Genomic DNA, 14,831 nt, shown 5'->3' on the forward strand with positions numbered 1-14,831 from the left:
TGTCAAGAGGGCCTTCCCTAAACCACTAAAGGCATGGGAAGCCAAGCCCATTTTCTAGGGCCTAATCCTGATAAGCACCTCGATGGCTCGACTAAGGGCTCTTGACTTGAACAAGTTGGGTATGAGTGTCGAGTTAGGGACGAGTTACAGTTTTGGGAATACAAGAGGTTGTTTAGACAAGAAAAAGGGGAAACACGTCACCTCGATGGGATTGGACTTAAGGCAACACCAGAGACTTACGTTGCATTAATTATTTTATCAAAAGGTCACACCACATTAAATGAGACCTAGCGGGGGAGACCCAGAGGGACACCCTTCCACCCAATCGCAAGTCATAGACACTTGACCCCGAACACATGTATAAAGTCAACCCTGATACACCTAAAGGGCAGTTGGACTCTTTAAACTCTGTTTATTACAGCTAGCCTTATCTCATTCAAAATCTACTGATTTAGACATCAGAGGTTCCACCCGATCACCATCCTGACCGTCGGACTTTAGAGTTACTTTTGTGTTTGCAGACTCAAGATCAAAGGCTCAAGTTGCTGAGGGTCTGATTCAAAAGTGTATGAAACACAATATCAACATAATGATTTATTATAAATTTGAGACTCAAATTGAAATCAGAAATTTTCCAAAAACACAATTTTACATTTGAGTGATGCTAGGAGAACCGGTAAATGGCCGATGAATTTGATTGATGAGTGCAATTCAATTTTTTTATTTTTTTGTTTTTATTTCAATTATTATTTTTATATATTTAATTTTTTTTTTTAAAAAATATCAATTCACTGATAGTGAATTTCTTAATCATGAAGTAAAAAAAAAAAAAATACAATCAGTCACTTTTATTGGTTTAAATTGTATTTTCTTTCGCATTTTTAGACCTAAATAAATTTAGATCGGAAAAAGTGGATAAACCGACCCGTTTTGTATACCACGCTGATATTTGTAAGCCTTCCGCCTACTCCTGGAGAAGGACTAATTCGTAAAACCGCGACAGCGCCGTAACCCGCACTGCGCATTTGCCCAACTTGGCTTCAAATTTTTTTGTTAGGGTTGTTGGTCGTCCAGCCCTCCGTCCGGGTGCAGCAATCACCTCAGCTGCTTGCTGCAATTTACTGTTTGTTCAGCCAGAGACGCTGGGAATAGAGAAAGATGGTGAGGCTCACTGCCGACTTGATTTGGAAAAGCCCTCATTTTTTCAATGCCGTTAAGGAGCGAGAGTTAGATCTTCGAGGTATGCTCTCTCTCTCTCTCTCTCTCTCTCTCCCACCGTTCGAGCCCTTACTCTCTCGTCGCAATGGCCCTACTTAAATTTAACTTTCCCCTCTGGTTGACAGGTAACAAGATTGCCGTGATAGAAAACGTGGGTGCTACTGAGGTGAGCAACTTTGTCTCTCTGAATTTCAAGTTCCCCTTCATATTTCGGAAAATCTTGACTTCTACTACCCGCTTTACTGAAGTGATGGGATTGTGATTTGGCAATGAGGTCTCAGTATTTTTTGGTTTAATATTTGATAAGTACGTTTGTTGGGTTGGTGTGGGTTTTATTGATGATTGATGATTCTTTTTTATAAGTAGATTTCATGAAAATTCGAACTTTAGTAGATTTACAACATACCATATTAATTAGAATTCCCCAATTCCCTACACCTTAATGTTTTTTCATAATATTAAATTAGCTATATGACGCTGCTTTAAGCAAATGAATTTTATTATATACAACTTGTTTTTTCTTGAACTATGAATACCATAAGCCTAATATTTGATTTGCGTGTTGGGATTTGGCAGGACCAATTCGACACAATTGATTTGTCTGACAATGAGATCGTTAAGCTGGAAAACTTTCCGCATCTTAATCGTTTGGGCACCTTGCTTATAAATAACAATAGAATTACTCGTATCAATCCCAACATCGGAGGTAAGATTCAAATGGTACTTACTGTCCTTTTGTCATGGCGTCATTAAGCATACCTGCTGTTTACTATAATTTCATTCGATGTTTATGTTGCAGAGTTCTTGCCAAATTTACACACTTTAGTTCTTACGAACAACAGGCTTGTCAACTTGGTAGAGATTGATCCTCTGGCATCCCTTCCAAAGCTGCAGTTTCTTAGCCTGTTAGATAATAACATCACAAAGAAACCAAATTATCGGCTGTATGTCATTAACAAATTAAAGTTCCTTCGGGTTCTAGATTTCAAGAAGGTGAAAAACAAGGTAAGATTTTTTATTGTGCCAAAACTCAGTCTTGGTTTTCTGCGCATGCTGCTGCTTTCTTATATTGTTAAAATTGTAAGGTAGCCTTAGACTGTCTTGCTTAATTACACTCTCATTATCTTGAGTTTGCATAGTTATGATTATTACCCCAAATTTTAAAGAAGCTTACTCTTAGTTATTCAAAGAATTTTTTTATTCCCAGATATGACCAAAAGTTAGATTTCTGATTTAAAAATGGTGTGCGAAACTTATCATTATGGAGACTCTAGAAAACTATGTACAACTATGATATGATACTTCCACAATTGTCATTCTTTTTAACTCTCCTCTGCCTCTATTATGTACCTTCATTTTGATAATCATATTTCATAAACTACAGGAGAGAATGGAAGCAAGAAATTTGTTTGCATCTAAAGAAGTTGAGGAAGAGATTAAAAAGGAATCCGCAAAGACTTTAACACCTGTTGAGGTACCCAAAGTTTCAGAAGTTTCAGAGGAAGAACAAACTCCAAAAGTGGCTGGCCCAACACCAGAGCAAATAATAGCTATCAAGGTATTAATGTAACTGCACAGATCAGTGATTGTAGTGCAGTTAGGGGCTGCTGGCCATGAATGACAGTTTTGGGTAATATGAAACCATTCACCTGTTTGCAGAATTCATTACTGGTTTCTTATTTAAGTTTGATTTCCACAAATGTTTCCTCCAAAGAAAAGCCTTATCTGATTATTATCTGGCTGGGGTATATTTACATGCATTCATTTATATGTGAATAACATACATTTATAACTAGATTCGAATGCATGCAACAACTTTGTCATATTTTCACACGGTGTACTTTTCTTATTCTGCCACCTTTTACTCTGTATTAGTGAAAAAACAATTTTGAAGATAATATCGTGCTTGGATTTTGTAAAGGCAGATAATTATGTGGGTTATTTAGTAGGCAAGATAGGGTGTTTTCTTCTTTCCCTAAGACGACAAGAGGATATTAGTAACAGTGTTCTTATAATAATTGATGAATATGCAAGTTTATATATATATATATTATATTTGTGGTGCCATTTGTGGATGCTTAGAAAGGAATAGTCAAGACTTCCAATGCATTGAGCTTGCTTGGAGAGTGTTGAGAGCTCTATTTCGTTTTTGGGATGGTTGTATTATTGGATGAAAAGTTTTTTTTTTTTGATAAGTATTATTGGATGAAAAGTGAGTAACCTGATATAAAAATAAAATAAAATTATTGGATGCTTACATAAGTACGCATCCTTTTTTTTTTTAATTTTTTTTTATGACGGGGGAACCACCCCATGGCAGAGGCCTTAGGACTCACCCATGGAACCTAAACCCCCGGAGAGACTAGCACAACAACCCACTGACATTGTTATTTAGATTTGCTAAGGTTTCATTTGTTTGCAGGCTGCCATTGTGAATTCACAGACTCTTGAAGAGGTTGCAAGACTTGAAAAGGTCCTCACGTTTTCATTATGTTTTGGAATTATTAATTAAGCTTTGTTTTTTTGTGCTTAGTAGTAACATATCACTTTTAATCTGGTTTTGGTGAGCAGGCATTGAAGTCAGGTCAGCTTCCTTCAGATTTGCAAGCTTTGGTTGAGGATACTCAGGCAAATGGTGTCAAACAAAAGGACGATAATATGGACTCCGATAGTCAGAATGAGGGTGACAGTGAGCCAAAAGACGTGGAGGAACAAAGGAATAATGAACCTGTACCCATGGAACAAGTATGACTTCCTGTTGCTTTTGGACTGTTTCACTTTCATTTGTACCACCATTTCATCCATCTCTCTACACACACACGTGCACACCACGAATAGAATATGTATAAATGTGCGCATATGTGATCAAAAGCAGAGGTGGCAGAATTGGAGACAGGCTGAGAACTTGTATTACTCTGATTCTCCATGTTACTTGAACAGCTGGATAGTGTCCAATGTATGATGTGACTAGCCTATGCTTGAGTGTTATGAAATAATTTTTAGAACTATAGGATCTTGGAATACAGTTAATTCATCCAATAGACTTTTTTCACAACTTCCTAGTGTTCTGCCTTCTGCATGAGTCTCATGACTGGTACATGAAAGCCTGCCTTCATTGTGTCTTTTAAAGGCAGCTTTTGAAGGATGCTAGTGGCATGAATATTGTTTGTATCATGTGATAAGTACAGTGTTCCTTCAATTGGTGACATATTCTGTCACAGTTAACTAGATTTTCTCTAGATTTATCCTGTGATGTTATGATGGATATTTCTACAAATTTGGTGCAGTCATTCTTGGATCCTTAGAATAGGACAAGCAGCTGATTCCCTTTTAAGTGGTAAAAGTGTAGCTTATAAGATTTGTAGGGGATGATATGGTTCCCCAGCCTCGCTTATAAGATTATATTCTCATTTTAATGATACCTCAGGATGTGCATATGTTTCCTGATGTTTCAGAATGAATTTTCCATGTTTTGCACATGCGTACATGAGGGGCTTTTATTTAAATGAACATCTTTTGGAAATATGTTGATATGCCACAAAGGTCATCTTGTTTTTATCAAGTTCCTCGATGATGCAGAGGTGGTTGTGGGACTGTATTACACTATTGGATCTTCCTACACACAGAAACACATGATATTGGGTGATAGGAGAGATGTAGTGTGTATTGCTGCCTTCATTCCTTACCTGGTGCATAACTTAGAAGTTTTGAGGATCAAATATCATGTTAGTGGAATGCTTGTTGCCATCAAGCAACTGGAATTTTTTGCTTTGTGGTAAAGGCTATGATACTAATGCTTTTCTTTCTGTGTTTGCAGGAGTGAAGGGTGGTAGCTTTGGAATCCAGTCTCCTCAGTCCTCAGGAAAGCTCGTTGCCCCTTTTGCAGCGGCTGATAATTCTACCGTTGGGACTTCATTTAGGATATTTCTCTAATATTATGATACTTTATCACTGATTCTGTGCGTGCTAAGGCTGAGTATAACTCTCCCTAGGCAACCCCCACTCCCCTCTTCCTGCGCACCCTTCTCTTTACCTGAGTTTGATGGGACTTGTACACTTTTACCTAATTGAATTGAAATTAGGGCGATTATATGATGTTTATGCCTTTGGATGATAATTTGTGAAATGGAGATGAGCTGCTTAGTGCAAAATCACGAGATGATAAGAAAAGATGCTTTATGGAATGGGATAAAATTGTATGAAATTTGTTAAACGTCATTTTTTTAAAATTATAATCCTTTTATTATTCCTAACAAGGCATCAAATGATTAATAGACAATTAAAAAGTAATTTAAATCACAAATTAAATCTTCAATACGTAGGCCTCTATCACTTCGTCGTCAGCCAAATTCCATCCTTGGGATGATAAATAATGTTACCTTCCCGAACCAATGGATTATCAGGGTAATTCATACGGGCTTTAGTTGGGCCTCGACCCAGCACAAACTGTCAAAAGGGCTGATGCTGTGCTTAGGCCTCTTGTCTCACACCCCCTTGCTAGGTGACGATGGGAAAGAGCAGAATGAGAGACTAGAGACAGAGAGGAGGGAGGGAGGGACAGAGAGAGAGAGTAACAATGGCGTGGAGGGGACATCTGTCTCGAAATATGAAGGAGCTTCGGATCCTACTATGTCAAACATCGCCTGCGAGCTCGTCCGCTAGGTTACTCATTTCTACCATCTTTTTGCCAAAATATTTTTCCCTTTCATTGTTTATCACTACTGGTTAATTCGAGATAAAACTTTTGGTTTTTTTTTTTTTTTTTAAAATCTGAGAGAATGTGATTTTTATCTGTTCTGTTGTTTTGAACTTCTGAAAGAGCGTTCGTAGAAAAGAACTACAAGGATCTCAAGGCACTCAACCCTAAATTCCCAATCTTAATTCGTGAATGCAGCGAGATTGAGCCTCAGTTATGGGCTAGATATGGTATCTCCTTTTCTTTTTACTTGTTCTATCTCTTGTTTGGTTTCACTACTTTTTGTTTCGTCTCGATTTCGTTTCGTATCTTGGCGATGTTCAGATTTCATGTCTCGATTGCAGATTCATTTGCTCATATTCATTTCTTCATTTTCTCGCAATTCCTATCAGTATTATGTAATGTGTATTCACCCATAATCTTTTTTTTTTTTTTTCTCGAATTCCTATACCTACTTTGTGGAAAATACTTTATGATCCTCCAAGTCCAGTTGTATTTCCACCATATAATGTAGGCATATATTCATGGGGACGAATCTTTTGTCCTGCAAAAATGGAGGTGACCAGAGTTTTAAATTAGGAGGATTATTGTTAACCGATAGAGGCCAAAACTACTAGTCGTTTTTACTACAGGTCACTTAATAAAATTGTTGCAGTACATTCATTATTATTATTTGTTTTTATTCTTTCTATATTCTATTAGCTGGCACAAAGCTATAGGTGTAGTTAGTTAGTTAGTTAGTATTCTTTCTGTATATATGACCCCTTTGGCATATTGCGATGTACACGACTCTCTTCAGTGAGATGGCAGATTCCTTTTGCCTCCATTAATTTGCTCTCTGTTTTCTTTTCACTCAACTGCAAGTTTCTGCAAGGTTGTTATCTTACAATTATGATATGTTGGGTTTTCATTGAGGGACTTTTGTTGGGAGTTTAATGCCGGCTAAATCCCACATCAGGTGGGTGATCTGTGATAGTGGTGAACGTGCGTGATACCTTAAAAAAAAATAGGCGAAAGTGTGATAAAACTGCGATAAGTGAATTCTCGCATTGATTTATTATTAGGTTCGAATTTTATAATGATTCCAAGAATCTCCAAGTGTAACATTAACTTGTGCTTTCGGAGTATAAGCCCAGACCAATGTGGCTTAAGCTTTCTTTAAGCTGTTAGAAATTGTATTAAAACCGACCTAATAACACCATATGGCACTAGACTCAGTATGACATGAGTTTTGACGAGGACCTCAGGGATTTGAGTGGAGGAGATTGTAAAGCCCTCCTAAATCCTACATTAAGTGATGATCTATCTATGATAAAAGTGCATTGAGTGTCAAGTCTCACATTGATTTTTTATTAGGTGTCAGTGATGGAAGTGAGAGTCAGTGAGTGGGTTGGCATTGATGATAGGGCAATGTGCATTTGTAACTGCTGCCATTGGGTTTACAGTCACTGCCCTCGAATTTCTAGCTCTTTCTTGTATTTTCTTTCCCCTATTGTTTTCCTTTTCTTGTTTCCCACAATTTGCCGGATGACTAAAGATTGGTGGGGAATTTTTTTTTTTTCTTGAAATATGAATCTCCATTGATTCTCTGTCATTGGTTTTGTGTTTTTTCAATAGAATTAGTTCAGGAAGAAAACATCAGCGAGTTGCTTCTTCTCCTGTAGCAAGAAACATAATGAGTGAAAGATGGTTTCCTATAGGAAACACAGCAATGAACCAAAAACAAGGATGGGGGGACATAGCTACTCAACTTGGTATATACATGCATGGTTGAGGTTCTTATATTGTCTGGTTTTAGTTGGTCTGTTAATTTGGACTGGCAAACGTAAGATGTAGCAAATAACAAGTAGAAGATTGTTGAAGTTTGATAGTGAATAGCCTAATCCTATCCTTGTCATTTTTGGCAACTTAAACGTTTGTTATGTAGAAACTTCTTCAAGATGTACAAATAGCATATGGAAAATGTGGCGTTGGCTTATTGATATATGATGGACTCTCTTTACTCCTAACAAGTGTGGGCATTTGGAAATTGCGCAGCTATTGATGAACACCTAGTCATGGATTTGCACCTAGACATTCATCTATATAACATTTGACATTCCCACTTCCTCAATCGGTGCTTGATAAAACAATTTTAGGCCTGTCACAACTATCTAAGTTCAATATATTCATTTCATGTTCGGTTATATTTCATTGATCATTTGTGCCCATGCCTTGCACTCAAACTATATGCGTTAGTATCATGTATTTGACCTTTGTTTATACTACAGACATGGGTGTTGAGAGGGGCATCCGTTTGGAAGGCTTGAGTGAGGCACAAATCCTGAAGGCAGTTGAAGACCTTGTCAAAGTGGGGGCATCTCTTAAAGCCTGATGGTGCTGTTATTGGACCCTATGAAATGGAATAAAATCAATGCAACGAAAAAATTGCCCAGAAACCTTTTTGTTCAGTTGATTTGATCTTAAATATGTTTATTGGGTACTCTGTGTCTTTGCATTGTAGTTTGATATTTTTATGTACAAGCATCTTCCATTTACTCAAAACAAATTTACCCTCGAGCCGATGCTTGGTTAGTATTTTAGGGTACCGTTTGATACGTGTTTGGTGTTGATCAACTAACAAATTGGTAAATTTTCATGCTAATAAAATCCTTTGATTGAGTTTACTATCACTGTTTATGAATTAGTCAAAAACCTTACGGTTATTTGATTTGGGAATGCATACCCTTTATTCTGCTCAAGAAAGAAAAGAAAAGAAAAGAGGAAAAAATAAGAAAGAAAACAGCAGACAGAGAGATCCCAGTTTCTGGATCCAGAGCAAGATGGATCTGTCGTGGGCCTCGACGGGTCGAGGCTTTCCATCACATACCGTACCACCTCTACCTCTGGGTCGAGCGATGCTGCCGTATATAATATATATAAGATTTATATTCAGTCTTGACGACATATGGAGGAAGTACGAGAAACAAAATTGGGGCTTTGGAAAAACCCTATCAAGTGGTAGACTGTGGGGAGTTGGGACTTTGCGGCAGAGCGGAGAGAGATGTCTACATCGGCGGCGGCGGAGACTGGGCTCCTGAGGATAGAAGAGATAGAAGGGAGAGGGAGGGGTCTGGTGGCTTCGCAGCCACTGAAGGCCGGCCAAATTGTCCTCAGAGACTCCCCTATCCTCCTCTACTCTGCTTTTCCTATGATCAACCCTTCTTCTTCCTCTCGCCCCTCCACTTCCAATACCTACTGTGCGAAGTGCTTCAGAAACTTATCATCTTCTTCGCCCTCTGTGGTTTCTTGCCCCTCTTGCTCCCACTTTCATGTCTTCTGTAGCCAAAACTGCCTGTCCGCAGCACTCACTTCTTCCCACACTCCATGGGTATGCCAAGCCCTTTCTCGTCTCCGAGATTGTTCCTCTCTCCTGCTTGAACAACCCATGGAACTCCAGCTGCAGGCCCTTTTCCTGGTGGCGGCCTACCATCTTTCCCTCGTCTCTCTTGCCCAATTCCAGATTTTGCTCTCTCTTGAGGGCACCCCTGGCGCCACTGACTCCGCCGCTGCTCATTTTCTGCATTCTCTCATCTCCTCCCTCTTCCCGTCGCCTCCGCTTGAGGGTTTCTCGGTGGAACTCACGGCCGCATTGTTGGCCAAGGACAAGCTTAATACCTTTGGGCTTATGGAGCCTTTTTCCTCCAATGACGGTGGCCAACGTTCTGTCCGAGCTTACGGTATCTACCCGAATGCCTCCTTCTTCAACCACGACTGCCTTCCCAATGCCTGTCGTTTTGACTACGTCGACACCTCCCCCGAGCACCACAACAACACCGACATTATCGTTCGAATGATTCATGATGTTCCGCAAGGTAGGGAGATATGCTTAAGCTATTTTCCAGTCAACGAGAATTATGCCAGCAGACAGAGGAGGTTGATGGAGGACTATGGCTTCACTTGTAATTGTGACCGTTGCAAGGTCGAAGCCAATTGGTCTGATGATGATAATGATGATCTTGCCGAGGAGGAGGAGGAGGAGGAGGAGGAAGAGGAGATAGACGAGGTGATGGATGAGGACCACCATGACCAAATCATGGAATCCTCCCTGGGGAAAGGAGATGCCGACTTCCCCCACGCCTATTTCTTTGTCAGATACATGTGTGATAGAGAAAACTGCTGGGGTACGCTGGCTCCTTTGCCTCCTAAGGACGAGGCTACTTCCTCTGACGTTATGGAATGTAATGTATGTGGCAATCTCAAGAATGATCAAGTGACTGATGCAAATGGAGAAGAAGACCAGCTTTCCATGGATGACTGAGCACTCTTCCTTCCTGCCTTTGTAAGTCTCATTGTAACATCTACGACTTTCTTTCACTTGTCTTTTTGTTTCTATTAGGTTCTCCTTTTTAAACTTTTCCTGACCCTGAAATCACTTTTGTTTCCCATTTCAGTACTTCTAGAACAACGGCATTGTTCCAATTTTTCATTACATGTGAACTGAAATGCGATTGTGCACCCATCCTGCCTAAATAGTTTGATTTAAGGCACATTATTTTCTACACGAGCTGGACTTCCAGTTTTTATCATCATGTACCCATAGTCAAGCCTTTGGTTAAAATGATAAAATTCCTTGGTAGTTGGTGTGAACCTCGCTGTTATCATTCAAGTTGGCCTTCCTTCCTATTTATTGCAAGGCAATGCGTTTCCATTCATCAATCAGTAAATAGCAATTTACACTGCTTTCCGCTTTCCTTATTGGAATTGTGTACAAAATATATATATTAAAATATCCTGTTGATACTTGATAGTCTTAGAATGTTTGGCAATAGAAATGGTTTTAACTATCAGTCAGTCTTGGGATGCTTGGCCGTAGAAATGCTTTTACTCATGGATATGCCATCCTTATCTTTAACAAAATAGGAAGAAAAAACGGTTCTTGAAATGAAAAACGATGACCCTATCATGCATTTGCACATCCAACCATGTTTCACTGCGAGGCAAAGCATGTTACTAGGGCTTACTTGGTGTGGATCTATTGGTTACATAGATGATATTTCTGTGTCATTTCCTTCCTACGAAACTGGGAGCAAAGCTTTGCTTTATTGAAGTAAAATCAACTTGGTGAATTATTCATGTGCATTGGCAAGACGAAGAAAGTCGGTGGAACCTTAGATAATATGATTTGGGATAACCAACCTCTTAGCTTCGTTTGAATACCTGTGATATAGCAATATCATTAAATACATTTTGGCAAAGACGGGTTGGTATTTTTAGAAAGTCAGCAAACTTATCTAGGAGTTTCTGGGTCGGTAGAGTGGCAGCAGAGAACCTTAGATAATATAATTTGGTATAACCTCCCTCTTAGCTTCGTTTGAATACCTGTCATATGGCAATATCATTAAATACATTTTGGCAAGAGTGATTAGTATTTTTAGAAAGTCAGCAAACTTATCTAGGAGAGCCTGGTTCGAAACTTACAAAGACTCGTTGCAGAAATTCCTGGGGAGTGAAAATATATATTGGTGTTGCAATCCTGGTGTCAGGCTTCCCGGAAACGTTTGATCAATACTTATGTCAAGACGGGTTATTGTCGAATTATGCATAATTTTACTAGTTTAAATAAAGTATTATAATAATTCTGTAGTGTTAATTTTTATATTTTTATTAATTTTGAAATATTTATTTTTCTTATCGGTAGGGAAAAAAAATTAGCTTTGAGCGGGGAAAAAAGAAGATAAACAAAGCAGCTGCTGTTGAATTTGTGTGAAGGAAGAAAAACAAATAAAAAGATAAATAGGTGCTGCACATTGAGGGCTGGAGTACTACCCTCTTAACTCACGGAAAAGGCTGACGGGAAGTTAACGTGAAGAAAGAAAGAAAGAGCAGCGTACGAAACGGAAGAAAGATTCTAGTTTCAATTTTTGTAGTTATGTTTATGTTCAGAAAGTACTGTATTTATTATTTATTTGTTAGTTTTTCTCATGATTTATAATAATCTGAATCAATTGAGGGTCTGATTTTTAATTTTGTTAAAAATAAAATCTTATATCTTTTATAAAGAAGATTGCACATAATGTGTTTGTGAAAAAAGGCTCACACAGTTTGAGAGTCCATTGCGTAAGATTCTATTGAGAGTCTTTCAATATATACAAATATGTGGGAGAAATTACATAATATAGTAATGCTACAAAAGAGATTTTGTGGGATACAAATATATAAGGAAAATATGGGGCTTAGTGTATAAGTCTCATATTTGTGTTTCTTGTAGCCGTTGGGCAGTGTGAGGGACAGCATGCAGTAGAGTTGCCATAGGGATTTTCATAGCCGTTGGATAGGTTTCCTTCCCTAGTTTCAATGGAAAACTCTAAATGCAGGCGCGCGGCAGACGAAATTGTGCACTAACGTTGACGTGGCTAAATGAAACAGGGCGTTTAAGGTCTTTTAAAACGGGGCCGATTAAATGAAACGTGCCCATTTCATTGAAGCGGGAAGATGAAAATATTTTCCCCTGATCCATTTTCCATTTCGTGCCCTAAGCCATTTTCCTCTCTTTTGATCTCCCTACACTTTCGAACTGTCGAAATCTTCTCTATTTTCAAGTCCGCCGTCTGCAACCCCTCACTGAACCCCTCATCGAGAGCTCATATGCCATCAATCTCCCCCCAAACTCACTTTCGACCGAGCGGCTGTAATACTTTGAACAAACCTGGTGGTTTGTTCTTCGGGAGCGTTGTCTGATCATGGACTCTGTGGCGCAGATCCGAGGCTCATGAAACCCTAGCCTTGAATAATAGGTGTCTCTCTCGTTCTCTCTCGCTTGATGGAATCTTTAATGACACTTTGTTTTCCTTAAATCATACATATATGTTGAATAATTTCTGCACTGATCCCTCTTCCATTTCGTGCCCTTTTCCTCTCTTTTGATCTCCCTACACTTTCGACCTGCCAAAATCGTCTCTGTTTTCGAGTTCCCGTCTGCAACCCCTTTAAGATTGTGAGATGACAGATACAGAACTTGGAGTCCTTATGTTCAAGCCTCTTTAAGATTTGATAAAAACAGCCGCTCGGTCTAATATTTTATATTTTTACTTTGACTAAAATTGGTTGATAAGGTTAATAAAGGGTCAAACACAGGACCGTTGATCCTTGGTTGGTGCCTTTGGTGGAAGTTAAATAGTATGAATCCCTTTCTTCCTAGGAAAGAGATTAGTAGAGTAGGTAGCTTAATGAATTGATCATAAAATAGAATCCTGGGCCTTGAAAACAATGAAAAGTGATTTAATTGATGATATAGAAAAGTTTCTTGGTTCAATTCTCCACCTTGATGATAGAAAAAAGGATTAATCTTGGTTATCCAATTATGCTGTTAGAGGCAGTATTCTATTTTGTGCATGGCTTAGTATGATTGTTGCCGAAAAAGATAATTTTATATTCGAGATTTAAACCCATTTTCGTTTGGCTTGAGCTCTCTTTGTGCCTTAACGTGGGATTACATATTTTATAAGAGGCAACTGCATCATTCCTCTTACATATTTTGAGCATTGATGTAGGAATGTGATTGATGGTAAGTTTTTCCCTTTTTAAGGGAATTGGACAATGGACAAGTTGAAGACAAATTTTTTATTTAGCACTTAGATTTCCAAATACTTAATCAAGGTATCAACTCTTGTTAGAGTGGTATGCTTCGACTGCTTTACTCAGCTGTTCTTTTCTTCTATTCCATGATTGTCTTTTTGTTCTGATCTGTTATGTACTGATTTTTTCCTTTTATGCATTGTGATATGACTTCGGAGATGTTGCAAGTGGGCTTGTGTAGGGAGGGCTACGTGTTTAGTTTATAATTTTGGAACCTAGTATTTTTATGGAAGGTTTTTTTAATCGGTAAGCAAGATTTTATTGATCAAAAGAATAAGCAAGAGCCCAAGTATACGGGACATATACAAGAGCAATGCCTAAGCGTGCTAGTTTAGAGATACAAGGAATTTATGCTACTAGGCACGCAATGAAAATCAATTACAATTGCATGAAGGGAGTACAGTACTGAACTAGCAAGCTTTCATTGCCCATACATTGACCGCACTTGATCTTTGAAACTTCTTTCGTTCCTCTCCCTTCAAGTATACCATCTTAAACATATTATGGGTACAATCTTTCAAATTGAGGCGATCTGAGAGTTACCCTGAATGACTTAATGAAAAGCTAGGAGGTCCACTACCCATCTCGGCATGACCCAGGCTAGTCTCATCCAAGCATATACTTCTTTCAACAATGTTTTGTTCCTTTTTTCTGCCATTTTCATGAGAATTTGTGCTGCTGCGTTGGTTGCTTTATAAGGTGAATGTGGTAGATATTGCACTCACTGGTGTATAAGCATGTGTGAATATCTGTTCTCCTGTTGGTGGTCAGAGGGTATGGTTGCATTCATCTGTGAATTGGCTGTTGAGGTATTTTCTTACAAATCACATTAGGGTCTGTTACTTATGGATAACATGAAATTTCAGTTTCAGTTTTTGTGAAATGACATTAAGGCTCTTATTACCCTTACACATATGCAGAAAATCCATGTATGAGCTTCCTCTTGTAATAATATATTTCGGGCAGGACCAACTTGGTTGATCCTTTTATATTAGGCCCATTGTGTCAATTTGAATCCCTCATGTTGTCTAAAGAAAAGGTTTCAAGTGAAGATTCTTCATCTTCACTTGTTAATCATACTTCCAACATCATGCCAACGTGCATTTGTGGGTCAGCCGCAAAACTTAGAACATCGAATACGCTGAGGAATCCGGGCCGATCATTCTTTGGGTGTTCAAAGTATAATACGAAGGTACGAATAACGTGAATTACAAAGCTTGCATTTGGGTTTGAGACAGAACAATATATGTTAATTTTAAATGTATTGTTTATTTGTTTATACAGGGGTTACCCCACTGCA

General features: G+C 38.5%; 3 protein-coding genes across 3 annotated transcripts; all 3 read left to right on the forward strand.

The window, feature by feature from the left end:
* Window positions 1-970: 970 nt before the first annotated feature.
* On the forward strand, window positions 971-5,335 carry LOC122309772 (U2 small nuclear ribonucleoprotein A'). Its single transcript, XM_043123421.1, has 8 exons — window positions 971-1,240; window positions 1,344-1,384; window positions 1,795-1,924; window positions 2,018-2,223; window positions 2,603-2,776; window positions 3,641-3,691; window positions 3,790-3,963; window positions 5,036-5,335. Exons 1-8 carry the CDS (start codon window positions 1,159-1,161, stop codon window positions 5,039-5,041), a joined length of 864 nt encoding a protein of 287 aa, XP_042979355.1. The 5' UTR covers window positions 971-1,158; the 3' UTR covers window positions 5,042-5,335.
* A 381-nt stretch (window positions 5,336-5,716) lies between these two features.
* LOC122309775 (NADH dehydrogenase [ubiquinone] 1 alpha subcomplex subunit 2-like) lies at window positions 5,717-8,580 on the forward strand. Its single transcript, XM_043123426.1, has 3 exons — window positions 5,717-5,880; window positions 6,038-6,144; window positions 8,185-8,580. Exons 1-3 carry the CDS (start codon window positions 5,795-5,797, stop codon window positions 8,286-8,288), a joined length of 297 nt encoding a protein of 98 aa, XP_042979360.1. The 5' UTR covers window positions 5,717-5,794; the 3' UTR covers window positions 8,289-8,580.
* Window positions 8,581-8,724: 144 nt separating this feature from the next.
* Window positions 8,725-10,236, forward strand: LOC122309769 (histone-lysine N-methyltransferase ASHR2). Its single transcript, XM_043123417.1, has one exon. It carries the CDS (start codon window positions 8,958-8,960, stop codon window positions 10,212-10,214), a length of 1,257 nt encoding a protein of 418 aa, XP_042979351.1. The 5' UTR covers window positions 8,725-8,957; the 3' UTR covers window positions 10,215-10,236.
* Window positions 10,237-14,831: the final 4,595 nt, after the last annotated feature.

Source organism: Carya illinoinensis, chromosome 5 (assembly GCF_018687715.1).
Source record: "Carya illinoinensis cultivar Pawnee chromosome 5, C.illinoinensisPawnee_v1, whole genome shotgun sequence".
Taxonomy (NCBI): domain Eukaryota; kingdom Viridiplantae; phylum Streptophyta; class Magnoliopsida; order Fagales; family Juglandaceae; genus Carya; species Carya illinoinensis.

Bases quoted from the DNA above. Each gene is read 5' to 3' on its own strand.
- LOC122309772 (XM_043123421.1), top strand. From the start codon at position 1,159: ATGGTGAGGCTCACTGCCGACTTGATTTGGAAAAGCCCTCATTTTTTC. The intron at 1,241-1,343 runs GTATGCTCTCTC...TCTGGTTGACAG, and splicing joins GCGAGAGTTAGATCTTCGAG to GTAACAAGATTGCCGTGATA. The intron at 2,777-3,640 runs GTATTAATGTAA...ATTTGTTTGCAG, and splicing joins AGCAAATAATAGCTATCAAG to GCTGCCATTGTGAATTCACA.
- LOC122309775 (XM_043123426.1), top strand. From the start codon at position 5,795: ATGGCGTGGAGGGGACATCTGTCTCGAAATATGAAGGAGCTTCGGATC. The intron at 5,881-6,037 runs GTTACTCATTTC...AACTTCTGAAAG, and splicing joins CCTGCGAGCTCGTCCGCTAG to AGCGTTCGTAGAAAAGAACT. The intron at 6,145-8,184 runs GTATCTCCTTTT...TTTATACTACAG, and splicing joins TCAGTTATGGGCTAGATATG to ACATGGGTGTTGAGAGGGGC.
- LOC122309769 (XM_043123417.1), top strand. From the start codon at position 8,958: ATGTCTACATCGGCGGCGGCGGAGACTGGGCTCCTGAGGATAGAAGAG.